The following is a 24,007-nucleotide window of genomic DNA, read 5'->3' as shown; positions in this document are numbered from 1 at the left end:
TAGCTGTCTTGTTTTTCTTCTAAAATTAGTGCCTTAGGAAGGGTGCTTTTCAGTATCGTTATATTTTTTTTTAGTTATTTCACGAGTGAGATAGACTCTGGTGTTATATCAATGGACCAATCAATACAATAAAATTGTAGCTTGGCTACGAGGCCCACGGGAATACAAAAAAATATATTAATATTCATGTCTGACAAGAGAGGCTAGGCCAAACTAGAATTTTAATATACCGAAATTGGTCTATTGTTTGTAGGCTGTAAAAAAAAAATCTTGTCCCAATTTTTTGTTAGAAAATACTGGGGAGAAGTTATTACAATATCAATAAAATCCCTATTCAACTCCTTTGATATTACCGCTTTGATATTACAAGGAGAAATTTGATACTGATCACCAATAAGTATTAGCTTCCCATACAGTTGTTTTGCGCTCTTTGTGGCAAACAATTTTTAAGAAGATATGGTCGAAAGCAGCTCTCGTTGAGCTCATACCTTTATGAAAGACACTAATTGCTTGTAGCTTTCTCAATTTTGGGTTTAGTATACTTCTTCATTCCTGAGAATGATGTATTATTACGCGTCAAGTTTTCGGTCGGGTGTCATTTTTTTTCTTCATCGTAGTCACAAATTGCAATGAATAATTGATGAAACCTGCATTAAACTCCGTTCTCTCTTAGAAGGGATATTTTCGAACTCTATTGTTGTCATTGTCTCTAACAAAAACGCCCCAATCAGAATCCATTACTTGCGCGTATATTTATAGGTCTAACTAGAACCGAGAAAGAAGGCTTTTGTCGTACTTAAACTTGATCTTTTACATTAAATTTGCGGTCATATTAATTATACGTTTCAAGAATCTAATATGTAATATAACATAAACTTTTTGGAGTGATAAATCAAAAAAATAAGTTCTAAGAAGTAATCGATACTTAAACGATAGAAATAACAGGCGCATAACAAGCGTTTATTTCGCCAAGTGGTGGGAAGCCGAAGGCATAAGCGCGGAGCATGAGTTGAGAGGGAAACAAAATTACAAATGACTGGCCTTGTGCTCCGCGATTGGCTAAATAAATGTCTGTTCTTCAGGGTAGTAACTGTGCTCGTTTTTTTTTTTTTTTTCTGCGCGGTCAAACAGCGAAAAAACACCACCCGTACAAATGGAAACGTGCCTTGCTACGCAGGCTACATTTCCCCTAACGATATCAACAGAGCTAATGCTGTGTTCCAGATAAATAAACAAAGGAAAAGTGCAAACAAACTAACACCAAAGGCAAATTCTTTGGCTAGGAAAAATAGCCTTTTGTTCCCAGCAGAAGCAAATTTCCAACGGTTTAGGTTAAGAGTCAGCGGACAAAATCATAAAGCGTGACCGCTGAAATAAATAAATAAACTGCCAAAACACTGAAAACAGGGACAAAATAGGGTAGCTGGGCTAGCATTTTCGTAAAGCCATCAACAGCTCGTAAATACGCCGGGAAATACTATTCCGTTTCATAGAACTCTCTGCAGCTAAAGCATCCGATAGGTCAATCAGCATTAGCTTACAGAAATATATCCTTGAAAGGACACAAAACTACCTGGGACTCACAGGAGACATTTTTTAAAAGTGTTTTGTTTTAAAGGGGCACAGTGAGTCCGGAGATTTGACAGTATTTTGGTCAAGACTACACAAGTATTTGACAAAGACCCTTTTTGTAATACGGAAGTGCTCTTAGAGCAGCGTGAGAAACTTGTAAAATAATAAGTGATTTCACTGAGGAAGAATAATCTACAATACGTTTTTTTTAGCGATTTCTCCAAAATATGCAGGAGAAAATTGAAAAAATTGGCCAATTTTTTACAAGTTGCAATCCATTTCCATCCTAGCCATCCGTTGGCAAAGATAATTCATACTAGTTTCTGTGCACTAGTAGGGTTATTTGTCAACTATTATTTTAACATCTCGACCGATACAAAACTATAAGGGACACTAAAAATAGGTGACTCTGCCCCTTTAAGTGTTCTCGATTGTCGGGTGTCTCTGAGCTTTGAGGTGGTCTGAGAATAACAATGTAATGAAAGCTGCATTACATTTCAAACTAATAGAGGCGTATTTTGTTTGTTTAGACAACGGGCCTCTGGGCTCTGGAGCCACTGCAGGCCAGTGTTGCTCAATATTTATAAATTAATGACAAAGTTTGAGAGTATTGCCAACTTTGAAACTTGGATTGCATGCAAACGAGAATGGGTCGGCAATATGACCGGACACGAGTTGTGCCAAATATAATAGCCGATAAAGGGGGTAAGCTTGAAGAATTTCCGGCTGTTTTTACCACATATTATATAATTTGCAAAATGAAAATTAAAAATTCAAAGTGAAGTGACTCTTCTACCGCTCCTTTCGTTATTTATTCACCATCCCAGCATTAATTTCAGCCAGCTGTAACAGGGAACTCAGCCCAGTAATTGAAATTCAGATCCTAGGTTGTTGCTTAGTTTGATACTGGAGAAATCAACTCCGATCCACGAACCAAATCACATATTAAACCCCTTCAGTCAATATTTGTCCAGACCAGATTTTCGTCATATATTGTACTTGGGCAAAATAGAGATTTAGAGATCAAAGAGAAGGCTGAAGAAGAACTGAAATTCACTGGGAAAAATTAATTTACAATCATTCCACTCGCGCGCGTTGGAGGCCAATGGCTGTGATCATACCATATCCAACAAGCGTGAGTGGAACAATTGTTTCATTAAAAGCAATCAAGTACTATTACTAGATCTCGCTGATTTGGCTTTGCAAGCCAAAGAACAACCAGAGGACAACTTAATGGAAGCTATTTTTCGGGCATGGTATAATGGCTCGCATTTCATGGCAGTTAAGCCAGTCAAATCCGCGGAATTGCATTACAACCATTTTTTAATAAACCTATATTCTTGTCTTCATGAACTATTCAGGGCGGCTTTCTCTGTATTAACAGTGGTCAGTTCAGATTCGGTTACTGTGTAATTTACCTTTGATGCGCCGGGTCAACAAGGCAAATTACACATATCTAAACGGCCTTTCAGAAACATATACGCATCCCACAGCCTCTTAAAATCATAACCTGATCAGAACCCGACTACTTACCGGTTCCGCGTATGGCGACTGATTACTAATCGCGGGCAGACAAAACTTGATAAAAATGATTTTGGTTCATAGACATTTACCTGGGCACATGGAAGAGACTGCTTTGCTATAGAGTAGCACCAGACCAAGGAAAGCTGTCGACAATGTTTTCCACAACAGGAACATGGCGATGTTAAAGGGCGCTATATAAGTATTAAAAATTTAAATTTTAATTTAAAATTTAAACAATTGTATTTCTTGCGTGCTGTACACAGTCTTCAGTTCTACAAAGAATGAACGGTTCGCTAGTGTGTTTGAAAAGTTCGGAACAATGTGTTTCTCAGAAAGTATACTGAAGACTGTAGTGATGTTCAGTCGAAGTCCGTAATCAGGTTAGGCAATCTTCTAGCAGGGTTTGGAACGTTCCCTACAATTCCAGGCCCCCCGAGGAACAATACCAGCCCCAATGAAACGAAATCAAGTTTTTTGTTACGCAGGCAACAATAACAAGCCCTGATGTAATATTATTCGACACAACAATATCAAGCCCCGAGGTACAATACCAGGCCCGGCCCAATGAAACGAAATCAAGTTGTTTGTTACGCGTTATAATTGTATCTTATAGGTGAAAGAAAAAAAGGTATGAATCTTATTGAGAGAAATGTTGGATCACAGAACGTTTGAATTATGAATTTTAATTGTAAAATATTGAAGTTGTATAAACGAAAGTTTGTTCCCGTGTGTAAAGAGATTTGTCTGTCAAATGATATGTTGACATGATGGGTTAAAATGAATTTGAGTACAGAGAGCACTACGGACAGGTACCGGTGTTTCAGTACAAACCGCTGCGATTCCTTCGTAATTTTCTCGATATGAGAGTTTAGGGTTAGGTTTGATTTAACGTAAAAAGGGCTGTGCAACTTATCATTTAAAGGCATGTAATCACTAAAAGCTATTTTGTGTTTGAATGCGTGTTTGGGAATATATTTGTATCTCTTATTACTTCCAAGGGGAGCGTACGTAGAAGTTTTGAATGAACATCATTTCTTTCGTAGAAGTGAGCGAGACATTTCTTCAAGCGGATTTGTAAGCACCCGAGTTATTCACCTCTCCACTGAATATGTTGAAAAATGTTTCGCGACGAAGTCGATATTATAAACGAGCATTCGAGCGGAACAATGCTTGTACAGCGAGTTTGTACTCAACCGATTGACTTTTCTCTCCACAAGCTTTGTCTTAAAAAAGAAGTATTTTGCGACGTTGTTTTCATTCGAAATGAATTACGCAAGCCTCGACTGAACTACGTACAGTCTGCGCCAGTTTTTGACAAGCTTGCGTGACTTGCAGACATGAAAGATGGCGAAGGATTTGAAGGTCAGCAAGGGGACCTTGATTGATTCTGTGCGCCTTAATTGCAGCTTGATCAGTTCCGAAGGAGGACGCTTTATTTGTGTACATTAGTTCATAATTTCATACATTGGAGAAAACCGTCCGATTAACAAGCATTCCAACTTCAGTTTTCATCATAACACGACTAAACAATAGAAGAAAATTCCAGGGCCTGTTATGGTAGGTCGGGGCCTGATATGGTATGTCGGGGCCTGAGATCGTATGTTGGGGCCTGGTATTGGGGGTCTCATATAGTAAGTCACGTTCCAACTCTAGTAGGACTGGCTTTCGCTCACCTAGACGTTCGCAATTTGGCCAAGACGTAAATTTGGTTGTACATGAAATCCCCCTTTTAAAATCGCGCCCATTGGCTAGTTCTATTCTGATAAGACGTGAAGGGCCTTGGGCACTGTCAGGGAGATTTTACTGTATGTTGATCAAAACCACTCAAATATAGACTAAGGACCTCTTTTCCAACATGAAATTACGCTTAGATGTCCGGGAGGAAAATATGAAATGACTTCCCCGGGGAAGAATAAAATACAATCGGTTTTTAGCCATCTTTCCAATTCACTCGAAGAAACTTAAAAAAAGGCCATTTTTTTAAAAGTTGCATTATTGCATGATCAATGCTAGTTTCTGTGCACTAGTAGGGTTATAATTGTTAACAAAACTGAACAATTATATTTTTTAGGTTTACATCAAAGCAAATGTTTATTTGTCTCTTAAAGGTCACACTAAAAATAGATGACACGTACTGCCCCTTTAAAACAAGATAACTTGACTTTTTCCAGCAAAATAAATGTTTTAGAGAGAGCAGCTTAATCCTGGAGGTGTCCAGCGAATCATCAAAACTGATCGTCGGGTGCTTCTTTCGCTTAAAACGAAGGACGTTTTTTATTCAATATTATGTCGCACGTACTTGGCGTGATTAATGATGTCATGAGTTGCAATAACTACCGTGAATTCTAAGGGTGCGTTTCTTTGGGAAAATCCGAATCCGGATTTTTGATCCAAGATCACTCGGATCATGGTATATCAAAGGAACCGACAAATCCACTCTGGGTAAGGATTCGTCGGTTCCTTTGATGCACCTTGATCCGAGGGATCTTGGATCAAAAATCCGGATTTTCCCAAAGAAACGCACCCTTAAGCCGGCGACACACCTGGCGATTTTATACGCCGATCGTGGCGAATTTGATGGCTAGCGAAAATCGCTTGCGATTTTCGCCCCCCGATTAAGTCGTCTTTTACCATTATGTTGAAATAAAGTTTCAAGAAAATGTTGATTGAGTCACGCGTGATAATTTTTGGCCATTCCAAGTCGTAGAAACCTTTCTCTGGCGAGTTTACTGTTCAACAGTACCGGCCTTCGGCCGGCAACACTGACTGTTGAACAGTAAACTCGCCAGAGAAAGGTTTCTACGGCTCGGAATGGCAAAAAAAAAAAAAATCACGCGTGACTAAATCAACATTTCCTTGAAACTTTATTTCAACATAAAGATGAAAGGCGACTTTAAATAACTCCACTCAGTAACAATTTCAACCGATCGTGTCGCGTGAATATAAGTTCTCAAACTCATTAATAATTCATCAAGACAAAACAAGAAAAATCACTACCGTGACCGTGGTTTGGATATGTGATCCTAATTACCATAAAATTTTGCCAACTTTAGCCTTGAATTTCTCCAAGAATTATTAATCATTTGAGAAGCCATATCAAACACTCGAAAGTGTGTTTCATCAGAAATCCAAACACCTCGAAGTCGTTTAAAAAAACTCGGCTGCGCCTCGTTTACTCATTTCGTAGAACCAAAACTAAAGTGAATGCGATATTGCCTTTTCATTGTAGACTTTACACTATGTATACTAATTACAGCAAATAGACAGTTCAAGAATAAAAACCAGCAGCTTAGTTTTTCAATGCATTTTATTTCCCCTTCTTTAACAAGTTTACAGAGTTCCTTATTCGCACATGTCTAAACATGTTTTACGACTTTTATCGTCTTAATGCTCCAGGGCACGATTAACAGGTTTACCGCCCTCTTTCCTTAATAGTTACTTATTACAGCATCGATCCATTGCCTGAAGTAGCGGACGTCTCCGTAGACACCATATTTCCCTCGGCGTGCACATCCGTATCCCCACGATACCACACCCTCTAGGAAGTACTTGCCGTTGGCTTGGCACACCATCGGACCCCCTGAATCCCCCGAGCAGGAGTCTTTACCGCCATTAGCATAGCCAGCGCAGATCATGGAGTCATCGATTGTCGCCCATGGATAGGCCTGTTGACAAGTGGATTGCGACACGATTGGGAGAGAGACTTGCATCAGAACATCTGAGACACCTCTAGGAAGGGTATATCCAAATCCTCCAAGAAAAAAAAAACAATAAATAAATAAATAAATACTAAAATAAATAAATTAATTAATTAATAAATAATAATAGAGAGGGGAAAAAACACTCCAAAAACAAGTATTTAATGTTGAAGATTTTCAAATGTACATCTTTTCATCTTTTTATTTTTCATACTTTCCATTTGGTATTGAATTATATTAACAATTACAATGGTAATATCAATGACAGGCGCGGATCCAGGATTTTGAAATGGGGGGTGAATTTTTGTAATAATGTAATTTTTTATAGAGCCAAAGCCTTGTTGAGGTGTTTGAGGTCTGTGCAGCGAAGAGCTCTCAAGGAGCTTATTAACGTTAACAACAAAGAAGTTATTCTCAAAAAAGCAGATAAAGGCAGAACAACCGTCGTTATGAGCGGAGAAAACAAAATCAATGACGGACAGAAACAATTGGATGATAGAAATAACTGTCAGCCACTAGACCAACCAATGGTTAGAGACACATCCCAGAGAGTTAAACACCTCATTAATGCCCTTCATCAAGCAGGGTGCATAGACGAAATGACGGTTAAATGGTTTAACCTAACACCAAATCCGCCTCGAAGCCCAGTGTTTTATACCCTCACAAAAATTCACAAACCGACATTAGTCGGAAGTCAAGACCTATCATATCTGGGTGTGATGGCCCAACAGAACGCCTATCATCATTCGAAGACAAACTACTTCAGCCAATAGCACAAATACAGGACTCGTTTCTAAAAGATACGACACATTTCATAAGGTTTATTGAAAGCACTAGGGTGCCTAGAAACGCTTTTCTAGTCTCAATGGATGTCACTAGCCTTTACACGAATATCCCACAGGAGGACTGAAAGAATCACTATAGTATGCAACGCATACGAGAACTTTCATGCCAATAACCCTCCTATAGCTACAAATTTCCTCAGAGAAATGCTCAGCCTTATACTGAAGGAGAACTCCTTCCAAACACACGGAACTGCCATGGGCACTAAAATGGCAGTAGCTTTTGCCAACATCTTTATGGCATCTCTAGAAAAGGAGATCTTAAGGCAGAGCGTTCACAAACCACTAATGTGGAGAAGATTCATTGACGATGTATTTTACTTGTGGGATACAAACAAAGAAGAAATAGAAAATTCATTGAGCAAGCAAATTCGTACCACCCTACCATAAAGTTTACCGCTGAAGTCTCACAATAAGAAACAACATTCTTGGATACAACAGTCTATAAGGGACAGAGATTCGAGAAAGAAACGATTCTCGACGTGCGCACACATTACAAACCTACTAAAACATTTCAGTACACAAACTACAACAGCTGCCACCCAGCAGGCACTTCTGAGGACAAACGCTTCTAAAGTAGTGTTTGACGAAAACATTAAAAACTTTAAAACACGCCTGGAATCGAAACCTTATCCTAGTAACCTGGTGGACAAAATCCTCTCCGAAGTTAACTTCGCAGAAAGGAAGAACGCTCTTACACAAAAACAGAAAGTGCACAAGAAAATTCTACCCTTCGTGACACAATTTCAACCATCACTGCCATGTTTGAAATATATTCTAATGGACACTGAATGGCATTTAATACAAAACCAGCCGCTACTAAGAGAGATATACAAGGAACCTCCCTTTATCTATTATAGAAAAGGGAAATCGCTTAAAGACATGCTTATTAAAGCAAAATTATAAAGGCTTTTATCAACACAATGGGCACACAGCGGGAGTCGTGTAGGTCTGTCAACCCCATTTCAACAGGCTCAAAATGAATAAATTGATTGGTAGAACCAGTCATCGCTAATGCACATTCTCCACCTCAATTAGAGAAATCAAATATTATTTCAATATTTGACGGATAAGGAAAAAAAAAAAGGAAGGGGTCTCAAAAAAACGGGGGTGAAAATTCACCCATTTCACCTCCCCTGGATCCGCCCCTGAATGACAATATAATAACAGCCACAGGAATCAAATAAGTTTAATTCCTCTAAGTGTTTGTATGCACTCTTGTGTTTGGGCTTGTATTTCTAAGTATTTGTATGGACTCTTGTGTTTTGTGCTTGTATTTCTAAGTATTTGTATGGACTCTTGTGTTTGTGCTTGTATTTCTAAGTGCTTGTATGGACTCTTGTGTTTGTGCTTGTATTTCTAAGTATTTGTATGGACTATTGTGTTTGTCCTTGTATTTCTAAGTGTTTGTATGCACTCTTGTGTTTGTGCTTGTATTTCTTAGTATTTGTATGGGCTATTGTGTTTGTCCTTGTATTTCTAAGTGTTTGTATGCACTCTTGTGTTTGTGCTTGTATTTCTTAGTATTTGTATGGGCTCTCGTGCTGGTGCATTCGTATGGACTCTTGTGTTTGTGTTTGTATTTCTTAGTGTTTGTATCGACTCTTGTATTTGTCCTTGTATTTCTAAGTCTCTGTATGGACTCTTGTGTTTGTCTTTGTATTCTCAGTATTTGTATGGACTCTTGCATTTTTCCATGTATTTCTTAGTGTTTGTCTGGACTCTTGTGTTTGTGCTTGCATTTCTTAGTGTTTGTATGGACTCTTGTGTTTGTGCTTGTATTTCTTAGTGTTTGTATGGACTCTTGTGTTTGTGCTTGTATTTCTAAATGTTTGTATGGACTCTTGTATTTTTCCATGTATTTCTTAGTGTTTGTATGGACTCTTGTGTTTGTGCTTGTATTTCTTAGTGTTTATATGGACTCTTGTGTTTGTGCTTGTATTTCTTAGTGTTTGTATGGACTCTTGTGTTTGTGCTTGTATTTCTTAGTGTTTGTATGGACTCTTGTATTTGTCCTTGTATTTCTAAGTGTTTGTATGGACTCTTGTGTTTGTCCTTGTATTTCTTAGTGTTTGTATGGACTCTTGTGTTTGTGCTTCTATTTCTTAGTGTTTGTGCGGACTCTTGTGTTTGTCCTTGTATTTCTTAGTGTTTGTATGGACTCTTGTGTTTGTGCTTCTATTTCTTAGTGTTTGTGTGGACTCTTGTGTTTGTCCTTGTATTTCTTAGTGTTTGTATGGACTCTTGTGTTTGTGCTTCTATTTCTTAGTGTTTGTGCGGACTCTTGTGTTTGTCCTTGTATTTCTTAGTGTTTGTATGGACTCTTGTGTTTGTGCTTCTATTTCTTAGTGTTTGTGTGGACTCGTGTTTGTCCTTGTATTTCTTAGTGTTTGTATGGACTCTTGTATTTGTCCTTGTATTTCTTAGTGTTTGTATGGACTCTTGTGTTTGTCCTTGTATTTCTTAGTGTTTGTATGGACTCTTGTGTTTCAGTGCTTAATGTATTTCTAAGTGTTTGTATGGACTCTTGTATTTTTCCTTGTATTTCTTAGTGTTTGTATGGACTCTTGTATTTTTCCTTGTATTTCTAAGTGTTTGTAGGGACTCTTGTGTTTGTCCTTGTATTTCTTAGTGTTTGTCTGGACTCTTGTGTTTGTGCTTGTATTTCTAAGTGTTTGTATGCACTCTTGTATTTGTGCTTGTGTTTCTCAGTGTTTGTATGGACTCTTGTGTTTGTGCTTGTACTTAGTGTTTGTATGGACTCTTGTGCTTGTGCTTGTATTTTTTAGACACCTTGTAGGTAACGTCTCAAAGCTGTTGCTTTACTTATCTTCAAAAAATTGAATGTTCAAAGAAGTCGGGAAGAACACTTTGTGTCCGTGTTTTAGGTGAAATAGTATAAATACGGTCTTAAGAGCAAGCACCACCCAACTTTTTGACCTTTCTGTGAAAAAAAGATAGTTTGTCCTAGCAACTTTTATATTTATATACTATTCCTTGCACCTCAAAGGAAAGAGGTTTCAGCGTATCGTATAACCCCCATGTTTCACTATTATCACTGTAGTACTTTGAAGTTATAAGTGGGGGAGGGGTCATAATTCCCTCCCCCACCCCCCTCAGGCTAAGAAAAGAGATCCTAGGCTAAATAGCGCTACACAAATCGGATTTCGCTATACAGTCTTCCATTTTTACTGCGCCTTTCAATAACATACGGACTTTGAACTTCAACCTCACCTAACAATTTGCGTGTTTTACTGCCGTCAATCCTAATTAGACCTAATTACGGCGACAATCGACTGACCACAAAAATACAGAAACCGACAAAGTGGATCGAAATCTGCCAATCTCAGTGCACGAACATGACCTTTTGACCGCGTTGAGCCAAACGGTTTTGTTTCTTAGAGGTCCGCTGCAGTGATTGACGGCAGTGAAAAGCATAACGGTTGGTTGAATTTTGAACTTCAGAGTCCGCATGTTATTGAAAGGTGCAGTAATCGTGCCAGTTTATTAATCACTCAGGTGATAACATACCGAGTTATTCATCCCTTAGTAATATTTCCATCATAACTGAATCACCTTTTCATCACTCATACCTGTCACCCAGCAGTACGTGCCAACTGCCACACTCCCACTCGATCCAGGCAAACAAGCCAGGTTAACAGCGTCGTTGAGTTTAACAGACCTCTGCAATTTCAACATGGCGATGTCGTGTGTAGAACTTGCAGATGGATTGTAGTTGGAATGTGTAATTCCGCGTATGGCATAAACGCTCTGCTCTTTTGAAGATTGTTGTGTTCTATCATGGACGCCAAGTCTGAAACAAGGAAAGTGTCACATAGTTAAGATTCCTCTGAACATACTCTTTTTTCTTGGGAAAACGGCATTTTGTTTTCTTTTCACAACACACACATACAGAGAAGGCGCTGAATCCACTTAAGCCAATCTTTTCGCAAGAAGACGTTAACCTCATTTCGTCTCTTTCTGGCATATTCAGTTGGACGTGTTGTTGGAGGAATAGTTATCGAGCCAGAGAGTAGTGAGATCAGTGAGCTTAATATTTTGTGCAAGGAGGTCGCTCTGTCAAAGAGCCAACAATATTACCGCAGTGACGTTAGAAAGGATTGGAGAAATCAAACTTTTCGAGATGCGTGGTTGTTTATTTGTAATCGGTGATTTGAAATGCAGTCTTTACAGAGTTGCAGTTTAGTTTGCCAACAAAGGTAGCTCGGGTGAGTGTTCAAGTGTGCCGTGCTGTTGTCTAACTGTTTCAAGAAGCATAAAAATTGGATAGAGCTCTAGATTCCCCGCGAAAGGCAAAGCGTTAACCCAAATAGCAAGCAAGTACTTTCAGCCGCAACTTACGGATTTGCTTCCAAGGTTGCAATTAACGTTCCGTAATATTTGTACGGAATGATGCACTAACTAAAGTCGATATCAATACCGCCGTCTCAAATCGCTCTCCTCCGCTTGGGGCATCCCTACCGAGAAGGAGGGATGAGTGCGGTTGTATTTGCAGGCTACGAGATACCGATAATGGGGTTTTGATCTGCCAGAGAAACGGCGATGCTATTACTCGCGATAAAACACAAACGACCATTTGAAGTCACGAGAAGTTAGACGTACGAAGTAAGGCGTTGCATAGTACCATGGTACAGTATTAGATTTTTTTTTCTTACCTTACGAGAATGCGTTGGGCCCCTGTGAGACAGTGTGCTGCAGTGACCACCCAATTAGAAGTAACCAAAGATCCTCCACACATGTACTGACCATCCGACTTGGTGATCTCGAGGAGTGCTTGCCACGGCCAGGCTCCTTCGGGTGCCTCTTCTCCACCGACAATTTTTGTCGCGGGACTGTATGTACACTGGGATCGCGGTCGAGATCCATCAATGATAGCATTGCCATGGTTACCATCATTTTCTAACAACAACCCAAAAAAAAAAAAGAAAAGAAAATAAGGAAACAGGGGCACTCGCTGCGATATGTGAATTTCCATAACGATATATTTGGATTTCGTTTGAAACCGAATTGATTGGCGCATAATGGAAGCCTTGAACAATTGCAACAATTTTTTCAGTTACGCGAGATGACATTCAAACGCCTTCGAAGCAAAGAAAACGAACCCAAACTCATCATCGGAAATGGATGTACTACGAATAGACCGAAGGGCTGAAATGAAATATATACGATTCATTAAAACACAGACGGAAAATTAAATCAGTGAAAACGTACGTAGAGAAAAGAAGCGTTTGTTTTCTCAGAGAGTGGGGGGGGGGGGGGGGGGGGTTAACAGGATGGTCAGAAAATCAGTGAAGTAGTACAAGAGGCTTAACTCACCTTCTGGTTGGGACAACTTCATAACTACAAAAAATGGAAAAAAGTAATACATTAATCAATGTCAAGTATTTCATTGGGCATTTCATCGTGTTTAATATTGACTGAAAACCAGAAACACTGTGCTGGTGTCTGCGTTTGGATTACTGTTTCTGAAATTTATCTTCTCTTATTATTTTACCTCAAAGGTCACCATTTGGCGCGATCAAATTTGCACTTCGATGAAAAATTAACAAGTAAAGTTTGCCGTTTGGTTGACCAATTTTTTACATCAAATTTGACAAAAATAGTTCATTAAAGACAGTTGCAGAATTATTTCTATTTTTATCTCATTTTTCGAGGATTTCATAGAATAAGCGATCTCATTGCTTTTGAATTAATGGGAAAATCGATATAATCGTCACAATCATTTAAATCAGGATACATGATGTTATGCTCAGAACTTACGGGAAACTGGCAAAGGGAAAATTAAAAAGAAATTAACTCACTTTTGTTCGGTTTCCAAGTAGGTGGTGGTTGTGGCAATTTCTCGATATTTACTGCACGTGGTTCTTGTGACAATTTTCCGCCTATTGCCAAAGCAGATAGTGCAAGAACCATCACCAACTTGAGGGCCATCTTTTTCTCCGTAAGCCTGGTGGGAAGAAAAACGCGAGGTTATCGATCATAATTGTGAAAATTTAACTTTTTTTTTTAAGAAGTCGGTATTAAAACTAATCCCACCTTGGGCAACAAATTGATTTCTTGAAAGAAAATGAGGAAAGAAAAACGTGGTGGTTGTGGCAACGTTTCAATTGTTTTCTTACTGGTTATGCTATAACTCTAGGTGGTGGTTGTCGGTGACAATTTTCCGCCTATTGCAAATGCAGATAGTGCAAGAACCATCACCATTTTGAGAGCCATCTTTTACTCCATAGAGCTGGGATAGAAGAATTGTTTATAAGATCACTATAATTACAACTATCACCACACTTTTTTTAGGTGCTCGATATTAAAATTAACCCCACCTTAGGCTACATTTTGATGGCGTAAAACAAAATGAGGAAACAAAAATGTGCGCTGGATGGCACAGAAGTCAATCAATGACGACCCAGTATTTGCCGCTCATATAAAGTGTCATTCATGCCCCTTTAATATTCTCGCCCGAAATTTCCCTACTTTCATTTAATCACAAATCCGTTTCTTTTACGAATTGACTTACATAGGAGCCTCTGATATTTTCTTCACATGGTCAAATAAAGTAGAATTACTTCTACCTATCCTTCGTAGAAAAGTTACAGATACTTTAAATTGCCTCACCATAAGGGTGAAACAAATTGGAACGACTTCTCAGTTTTTGTCATCGGGAAAAGTAGTAAGAAATGACAGGGAAAAACATTTTTCCTTTACTCGCAACTGAAACAATGAGTAATGTATGATATTGGCTGGTTGGTTGGTTTCTTCATTGCTGTGTTGCTTCCCTAAGCAGGAGATGGCCCAGCATCGCATCTAGGGAGGAGTAGCAATACTCCTTGCTTCATGCTTCAGAAAATGGTTTGCGCTCTGGCCCCGTGGCCGCTTAGGTGACTTTAACTTTACCTACCGAATTGGCGTGTACATGAACGCAAATTTCCAACAGAACAAACAAGCAATAATATCCTATTTAATATCCTGTTCTATCATTTCAACGCGATACTGGATTAAACAAAAAGAAAAATGGCAACGAACAACGCATCCTCAGTAGTTCTAAGCTGTAGTAAATTGAATTGCAGCTTGAGTTCTGTTTTCAATATGTTCATCAATTTTCGACCTTTTTCGGGCTGGTGTAAGGTCTAGGTTATCACAACAGTAATATTTTCGACCTTTTTCGGGCTGATGTAAGGTCGAGGTTATCACAACAGTAATTTACATGGTCAGTAGGAATGAAAACTATATCTTATAGTAACACGTAGAGGATTTTCTACATGAAAACGTCAAATCGAGCAAAGATAAGTCATCGTCATTTTCATCGGAAGAAAGTTACACTCACCTCTGGTAAGGGTTACAAATGGTTTCAGTCCAAGGGAACAGCAAACGAACGATCTTGGCTTTGGCGATTCCAACACGTTTCCTCTGCAGTCTCTGCAAGAAGATGGTTCAAACCAAACATCATCTCTATTTTATATTCTTTGGTTTCCATGGGACTTCTTCTTAGCAGGGAAAAATTTTAATTACACTAATAAAAAAAGAGGAAAGTTCTGCTCTAAAAGTAAAAGAACACTGCTATTGCAAAAGAAAGTTTCCATAGTTACGCCATGATGCTTCTTGACTAATTGATCAGTGGGGGAAAGTTCAATTCTGCTAACAAAGGCGAATAAATTTGTCTCTGCGGGTCCATGCATGCCCAACGCGCACTTTCCTGCCAAACATAGTCAAAAGCAAGCATAAGTCTACCATGTTCATCTAAGATCAAGATAACCATTCTCCTTGATAACAGATCATTTTGTTTTCATTACAGTAAAAAAAAGTTCTGCTCGGAAAACTCACGAATATTCTTGTTACCGTAAGCAAGAAAATCTTTTACTGTTAAAAGTTGTTGTGGTTTGACAAATCTAGGGCAAATTTTTATACAGTAGCAGCACCAAATTCTGCAGGGCTTGATCAAACTAAAACATGTTCCGTGCTTTTAAATTGATCTCTCCATTTCCAGCGCGCACTTTCCTGTCAAACATAGTCAAAAGCAGGCATAAGTCTACCATGTTCTTCTAAGATCAAGATGACCATTCTCCTTGATAACAGATCATTTTTTTTTTCATTACAGTAAAAGAAAGTTCTGCTCGGAAAACTCACGAATATTCTTGTTACCGTAAGCAAGCAAATCTTTTATTATGGAAAGTTGTTGTAGTTTGACAATTTTTTTATACAGTAGCAGCACCAAATTCTGTAAGGCTTCATCAAAACAAAACTTCTTCACGTGCTTGTTCTCTTAGTAACCAATAAAGTATTGTACACTTTAACAACATGAAAGTGAATATATGAAAATTCATACATTTGAACTGAGTAAAAGAAAGTTCTGCTCGGAAAACTCACGAATATTCGTGTTACCTTAAGAAAGCATATTTTATTTTATTTATACATTTGAACTGCGGAAGAGAGAATGAATAAGTGAATGCATATAACTGCGATTATTCATTTATTCTTTTTTTCTTCTGCAGTTCGCATGAATGCAGTTTTATATATTCACTTTCATCTCATCACCTCTACGGATATATTCGAATAAAAAAAAAATGGCCTTCTCCCAGCTAGCAGTTGGCTTGATAGCTCAATTGTAGAGCACTGCACCAGTATCGCAGAGGGCATGGGTTCGAATCCCGTTCAAGCCTGAATTTTTTTCTTCTTTCTTTTCGCAACGGCTTAAGTTGCGTATATAATTGCCATGATCATTCAGTTGTTCATAGCAAAAAACAAATGCACGTGGAGGGATTTGATTGATCTAAAACCCATTTAGCTCTAGACAAATGGCCATTCCGTTAAACTGAACTTTCCTCAAGAAGAATTAACTACTGAAAACGTTCGATCGCGAATACATTCGTAAATTATCAATGTTTACTAGTACATTCACGAATGAATTAGTTCTTTCATGCAGTTGATAATTGTAATGCAGCGATCCTTGTGGAACTTTCTTCAATTCAGTAGCAATGCATTCATAATACATTCATGAGCGAATTTATGAGTCCATTTATGCAGAGTTGCTATTGATAATTGTGATGTGCGTGTGTTCTTTGAGCAGAACTTTCTTTTACTCTGATGAAAACAAAAACATTTGTCATCACAGAAAATCACTCTCTGGATCTTACAATAAATGATCACAGGATAGTGTGTATGCTTCAAACAATCTTTGGGCAGATCACGAGGAAGGAATGCATTAAAATTGAATCTCGAGAGATCACCCATTGGCGGTTCCCTTGCAAAGCCGCACAGTCCGTCCTCCGTGGAATGAATTATTAAGTTCATCACGTGTGCCGACACCTTTGGTTGTGTTGATCAAAATATGATGGCGGTTTTTGAGGAGAACTTTCTATAATTTGCTCTTGTCAAAATAAAGCGTCACTTATATACATTGATGCAGACTTGCTTTTGGTCATTCCAATATGTGCGTATTTTTCAAATAGAAACTTCCCTTATTTTAATGAAAATAGAGTAGAAAACTGAACTCATCAAAGAGCAAGATTGCCTTAAACTAGTTTTGGGCAAGGACTTTAAAAAGAAAAAAATAGAACTGAGCCTATAGAGATCATCGATTCCCTTTTATCCTGAAAACCCACACGTCGAAAACATCTGATGAATTATCAAAGGAATATCAATATAATTTGTATGCTTTGAATCTTGCTAGTACTTATGGTAACAGCACTCAGTGTGTGGCTGTTTCTCCTATGTTACATTTCTGGCAAGAAAAGAAAAAGCGTTATAAATGAAGTGTGTTTTAAGAAAATATGAATTATATAATTTTGAAATATGGGGCACAAGTGACTTTTTTCTTACCTCATAAGATAAGCCACCAAGTCAATAAGTTTGCTATTTACACAGCCTCATGGCAGTCATAACCATACAACTCGCTACACAAAATACTAGTTAAATTTACTCTGAAAATAATCTGACAAGCATTTGTGCTTTCCGACGCACAAATAGCGGACAATTGAACCTAGACTATCTCTCATCTGAAAGGCTTATGCTACCCAAAGATTTATTGAAAAAATCTGAGCAATCGAAAACGTAAAGAAAACACAATCGGCGCCACTAGAAGCCGAAATTTATGCTGCTTTTAATATGAAATTAAATAAAAAATACTCAACTGACTGATGACGAATATTCCCTTAATTTCCAAAAACCTTATTGTTACAGGTACCCCAGTTGTCAGCACTGAAGGTTCCGATTTAGATGAAAAAATTCGTCAACTCGAGTACTTCTAACCATTTGATTTTCAACTGCAAGGAAAACCAATGTGAGAAATAATAATATCCTCAAGATATTAAGCTTGCTGTCACGATCTTGGCGGGTAGTTTGCCTCTCAGGGAAAACAATTGTCACGATGAATAACGTCTATTTTTCTTATAAACAATAATGCTTACACATTTCAGCATTGTGTAATGCCCCTTTCGAGAAGCTTAATTAACGTAACCGTAAATGGTGCGGGCATAAGTAGAAAAATTAAGAATGGTGTGTCAAGCAAAAAGAAAAGAGTATCAACACTCGTTATCCCAAAGAAGAGTCAAACTTTCCATGAAGAATGTGACAAACAAAGCTAGTGAACTTCAGTATATTATCAAATAGAAGGGTTTTCACTCCATTGAGCGGCTTTATTCCTGTTCAAAAGGGAACCTACAATGATGAAAACTGGTAAGGATTTTCTGTAGACGGATATCATATCCTATAATACTAAAAGCAATTTTGGACAATGAAGGGAAAAATACAAGATGAATCAGACGATTATGTTTGCCGTACATTTTGGTTGCTCGGGTCTTTCGAGAAGCTTAGGGTGGCAGTAGCTTGTCAGATGAGGGATAAACCGGGTTTTCTCTTTCGCTATTTGAACGTCGGCTTACGCAAAATGCATTTGCATGTCATATTAGAAGAAAATTTAAGTAGCATTTTGTAGTGAGTTGTTTGATGGTCATGATTGTCCTGAAACGTGCAGATGTACTATCGCTATTTGTACGTCGCTTAACCTGCATCTTTTTATGTATTTACTTTTTTTTCGGGATGAGATGTAGGGAGGGAGGGTATGACCGCAGGTTAAGGTCGGCTAAGAAATGCATAAAGGCATAGCATTTTTAGAGTAAACGTAACTAGTGTTTGTGTAGCGAATTGAAACTGGTGAATATAAATTTTGCTAGCTCTGAAGCTTGTTTGATGAAGTAAGGAAAAATAAGAAATTATGGGCATTTTTTTTTTCTAAAAATGAAGTTGAAAAAAAAAGCAACTCGTATCAGAGGTAAGACGTATTTCGATGCGATCAACATGATGACGACTTATGCTTCATCAAGGCAAATTTTAGAAGTCGCTTCTACGAACTGATTGAGACGATAAGGGCGGTCCTATCTCTCTCACAAAAAAAAAACACATTCCTCGTCTGCCGTGCATTGCTTGTATCGCTGAGTGTAATATGCCTCATTCATGTAAGAAACGTTTGCTTTTATACAAAGAAGTTTTATCCATAGATGCACCATGCTCGAAGTGGGAACGTTCTCTTCGGGTTTGTTTCTAATGCGCACTCTCCTGTCAAAAATAGTCAAATACAAGCACCCAGAAGTCTAATCTTAGATCGATATCACCGTTTTTCTTGACGACATGTATTTCACTTTCATAATAATAAAGGAAAGTTTTGCTCGAAATGCTCACGCTCTTTCTTGCTTCCTTGAGCAAGGACATTTTGCTATGGAAAGTTGCTGGAGAAAGATATTTTAAGACAACTGCAGCACCCAATTCTCGAAGCCTTAATCAAAATTAAAGCGTGTTTTCGCCTCTTCTTCTTACAGTAACTAATAAACAAGTGCAGTAATTATGTTTTGGAACTATAACGAGAAGCGTACGGGGCTGGATTTCACCTCACCTAAAACACTGAAAAAAGTGGTTATCAGACGTTTAATTTTTAACAGAATCTTCATGCTTACGAAACACGAGCAATAATGTATGATTAATACCATTTATAACCGCTTGGTCGATCGTAAACAGCTGACGATAAATGTGACGACAATTTGCAAAAACACCTACAGAATTTCTTCCCATAAGACTCAAAGCTACTTTCTCGGATAACATTGAACTATTGCAAAGCTTATTTTACAAAGCCGCACATTGCAGCAATTTCCTCGGAAAGTTCACAAGCGGTTATAAAATGTTCCGAGGGGCTCACCACCAGAGTTTCTATTGATAATTGTAATGTGCGGCTGATCTTCGAGTGTAACCTTCTGATACTTTAGCTGATGAAAGTAAATCTGTTAGCGCTGAAAAGAATTCTGTGGATGATATGATGAGACATGCAGTGGAAAGAGTATCCAGAAGTAATCCATTGACGAAGATTAACCCATTTGCGTTTTTCTTGGAAAGCCGAACTGTCCATCCCCCGATGATTTCATTATAAAGGTCATGTTGTCTGAGCTAGGAGACGTTTGCTTGTGTTAAATAAAAAAATCTTGCCGGTTCTTGAGGAGAACTTTCTTTTGCTCTGGTGAGAATACTGGAACATCTTAATACATATTCACTATTTTTATTGGTAATTGTAATATATGGAAATTTTCGAAAAGAACTTTCCCTCATTTTAATGAAAATAAAATACGTCTTTCTTTTTGAAAACCAAACTGACTGAAACAACAAAATTCTATTGATCAGAAGATTATATTTAATTTGGAAGACAACTGCCTTAAGGTGGCCGAACACAGTTTGCGCGCGCTTGATGGCTTCATTCTTTAATGATGATAGTAAGCGCGCGCTAGGATTGTGGTAAGCAAAATATGGCGTCGATAAAGTGATCCCTTAATTTTATATCAAATTGATTACAAAGTTAAGTTTTGCGCTTAAAATAATCCAGTGTATCGTTTGTGACCCTTTTTCTTTCATCACCGAACAAAGAAAGCGATTTCACGAAGAGCTAAGCCTTTTTGCACGCTTTTAATCTTTGCTGTAAAAACGCAATTAAAAGCCACGCATGCGCATTTGACCAAAAAATTGTGACTGGTTGTGTTAATGGAAATGAACTGTTTTCTCAGGAACCGCTCGTTAGAATTTCGTGAAATTTAGCAATATAGTAGTTCTCTAAGAGCCTAACTCGCCTGCAAACAAAAATCCAAATCTGACAGAGGGTATCTTCACAAAACATTAAAGTGCAAAACGGATATTTACAGAAGATCCCTCTGTTAAAGTTACATGAAAGCAGTGTCATTCTGTCAGTATTTTGTGAGTTTTTCTGGAGACAAAAAATGGAAAAAATCTAACGAGTGCATTTTCTAAAAATTAAGGAAAACTATTGTTTGTAGACGGTCAATAGCTCGCTGCGTTGCCATGGCAACGGGACCTAGCTCAACAACAAGTATCAAAATTCATTTCTTTTTAGTTGATCTTGCACCACACCAATTTCGGGCACCCAAAAGAACGTAGTTTCCAAATAACGCTTACTAACACCTGTATACTTTAAAACTGTGTTCGGCCACCTTAAACTATCTTTGGGTAGGGACTGTAGAAAGGGGGCTTCATGATGCAGAGATCATTCATTTGAAAAAGCCACTCTTCCTATGCATCTCATGACTTAATTAAGGAAGATCAGTATAATATGTATACTTCAAAGTTTGCTTATGGTAATAGCAATGTGTGCGTGTTTTTCAAGCAGAATTTTCCTTTAATTTTTAAGGCGGCCCAACCTATTAATTGGCACTTTAGTTACATTTTATAGTCGCGCTTTTTGGCAAGAAAATAACCTATTTCTTTGATTTTGACTTCATAAATGAAGCGCATTTAAATTTAAAAGCAAATATTGTCTTTTGATGGATTAGAAACGTTTGAAATAGGGGCATATTTTAGAACCTCTTTTCTTACGAAGAAATGTCCATAACTTTGAGATCCCTTGACTGATTATTTTCTTACTTCAACAAATAGGCCTCAGCGCTAACAAGTCTTATATCTGCAGATTTTGTGACAGTCATGAGCATACAATTCGCTATACAAAATGCTAATTAAATTTAGTCAGAAAATTATGTGCCAATGCATTTTTTTAACCGACTTACAAATGGCGGACGTGTGCAGCAAGACTGTGTCTCATCTGAAAGGATCATGGGCTCGTAGCGACTTTTTTGGAAATTACTATCACAGAAGATAAAACTTTGGATGTTAGAGGAGCAGAAAGAAAAGTTTTTGCTTTGAACTATCTAGGTTAAAGAAGGAACGGATAGGAAACAAAAAATCCAAGATTCTATATCTATAATTTTCTGAGAAAAGCTCCTCTCAGAGGTAAGACTTATTTTGATGCGATCAACATGAGGCGCCTCACGTGTTATCAAGTCAAATTTTAGGAAATTCTCTTTAATGATTGAGACGATCGATAAGAGCGGTTCTATCTTCCGTTTTTCGGATTTTCATCGCTTACCGTGCCGTGTTTTAGTGTGTTGCTGAACGTAATAAGCCAGTTGATAACTACCTTCTTTAATTAGGAAAATTCTGCAGCTATACAAAAGTTGGATCGTCCACAGATACACCATGCTCGAAGGGGAAGGTCAGTCTCTGCGGGTTTATTTCTAATGCACACTCTCCTGTCAAATATTGTCAAAATCAGGCACCCGTAAGTCTAATATGCTCCTCATAGGTCGATATCATCATTTTTCTGAATGATAGACATTTTGCTTTAATTAGAGAGCGAGAAAGTTCTGCTCGAAAAACACAAGCACATTTTTGTTTATACCTGAATTTTTCTCAAAGTAAAATTAAAAAAAAAACCCATAATGTTGAAATCCCACCACTAGTATGCTCTTATAAGGTCGATATCATCATTTTTCAGATATTTTGTTTTCATTAGAGTAAATGAAAGTTCTGCTCGAAAAACACAAGCGCATTCTTGTGAATTTTTTCTCGAATTAAATATGTTTGAGATATTAGCATACTTCAACAACTTCATTTTTAAAAACAAACCCATAACGTTGAAATCCAACTACTGATTTTTACCCTACTTTATCAAATAAGCCTCACAGATATCAAGTTTACACATGCAAGTTTCACAACAATCACAACCATACAACTCACTACCCAAAATGCTACTTAAAATTAATAAAAAAAAAAAAATGCTATGCCAATGCATTTGTGCAAATTGATGTGCAAACAGCGGAAGAGCACAGCCTGACCATGTTTCATCTGAAAGGCTTATTCTCCCCAAACCTTTTTTGAAAAACATTGAGGAATCGGAAGCATAAGGCAGACATAATAATCAGCGCTCCTAGAAGCAGAATTTTATGCCCCCATAAAATGAAATATATTAAAAAAATACCCATCTGACTTATCGTGTGGTTGTCCCTTTCTTTTCCAAAAATTCCGGCATTACCGAATACAATAACTAACAAGCTAATGCAACGGAAAGCTTCTTGAAAGATCTGAGCAATCGGAAACGGATGGTAAACATAATCAGCATCTTATGTCGCTTGCAAAGTGAAATTAAATAACAGATACCCGTATGATTCATTGTGTTTTTGCCCCTTCTCTTCCCAAAATTGTTTTTAGCGATATCTACAGAAAATCTTTACCAGTTTTCAGCATTGTAGGCTCCCTTTTGCCACAGAAATAAAGCTGCTCAGTCAAGTACTAACCATCCATTTTTTGGATGAAAACCCTTGTGCTTGATAATATATTGAAGTTCACCACTTTGTTGTCACATTCCTCGCGGAAGGTTTGCCTCTTAGGGTAACGTGTTAATATCTGTTTTCGCTCGACACACCATAAATATTGCTCATTTACGGTTATTTTATATAGCCAAGTCTATATAAAAGCGGAGCTCGAAGCTCAACAATTCTTTTTTTCCTTTTCAATAGCATTTATCTAAGTCTGCTTATCATATGAACGTAATGACCTTACAGAATTTTCTTATCCTTTCTGGAGGAGAGCAAGGTATTCTCTTACCTCTCCCCTCCCCCCCCCCCCCCCCCCACATGACCTTACAGAATCTTCTTATCCTTTCTGGAGGAGAGCAAGGTATTCTCTTACCTCTCTCCCCACCCCCCCCCCCCCCCACATGACCTTACAGAATTTTCTTATCCTTTCTGGAGGAGAGCAAGGTATTCTCTTACCTCTCCCCTCCCCCCCCCCCCCCACAAAAAATCCCCATATCACGCGCGCAAAGTGATGGTAAAATTATGCAAATGTAAAAAAGAGAACAAGGAAAGATTGGGGAGAGGGAGAAGGAGGTTCCTTTGTTCTTCGAATTTCCCGTTCCTGGGAAACGGAGAATACTGATTGGTCGATTACCTGTCAATTTGTCAAGTCGAGACAGCAGACGACTTCCGGTCAACTGCTTTCGCAAAAAGTATGGACGTTCTTCGACGGGTTTGT

At 38.1% G+C, this 24,007-nt stretch overlaps 2 protein-coding genes across 4 annotated transcripts in view; both read right to left on the bottom strand.

Moving 5' to 3' along the window:
* Positions 1-3,269, bottom strand: part of LOC146459413 (fibroblast growth factor receptor 2-like) — a 38,579-nt gene extending 35,310 nt beyond the window's left edge. For all 3 annotated transcript variants that reach the window (XM_085089620.1, XM_085089619.1, XM_085089621.1), the window contains exon 1: positions 3,186-3,269. In XM_085089620.1, coding sequence (XP_084945746.1) covers positions 3,186-3,195 — 10 coding nt within the window. In that variant the 5' untranslated portion in view covers positions 3,196-3,269. The remainder of the gene's footprint in view (positions 1-3,185) is intronic.
* Positions 3,270-6,385: 3,116 nt separating this feature from the next.
* On the bottom strand, positions 6,386-23,510 carry LOC146459412 (trypsin-3-like). Its single transcript, XM_085089624.1, has 7 exons — positions 23,206-23,510; positions 14,979-15,070; positions 13,459-13,604; positions 12,974-12,997; positions 12,313-12,556; positions 11,230-11,450; positions 6,386-6,847 (listed from the first exon to the last, which is right to left on the bottom strand). Exons 3-7 carry the CDS (start codon positions 13,586-13,588, stop codon positions 6,525-6,527), a joined length of 942 nt encoding a protein of 313 aa, XP_084945750.1. The 5' UTR covers positions 13,589-13,604; positions 14,979-15,070; positions 23,206-23,510; the 3' UTR covers positions 6,386-6,524.
* Positions 23,511-24,007: the final 497 nt, after the last annotated feature.

This window comes from Pavona decussata, unplaced genomic scaffold (genome assembly GCF_977016875.1).
Source record: "Pavona decussata unplaced genomic scaffold, jaPavDecu1.1 SCAFFOLD_219, whole genome shotgun sequence".
Lineage (NCBI taxonomy): Eukaryota > Metazoa > Cnidaria > Anthozoa > Scleractinia > Agariciidae > Pavona > Pavona decussata.
Note: the sequence above shows the minus strand (reverse complement) of the source record. Positions and strands in the feature narration are given on the sequence as shown.

Excerpts from the sequence above, each read along its gene's own strand:
- LOC146459412 (XM_085089624.1), bottom strand. The coding sequence starts at position 13,588 with ATGGCCCTCAAGTTGGTGATGGTTCTTGCACTATCTGCTTTGGCAATA. Across the intron at positions 12,557-12,973 it reads GAAGTTGTCCCAACCAGAAG|AAAATGATGGTAACCATGGC; the intron begins GTGAGTTAAGCC and ends GGTTGTTGTTAG. Across the intron at positions 11,451-12,312 it reads GCCCAACGCATTCTCGTAAG|ACTTGGCGTCCATGATAGAA; the intron begins GTAAGAAAAAAA and ends TCCTTGTTTCAG.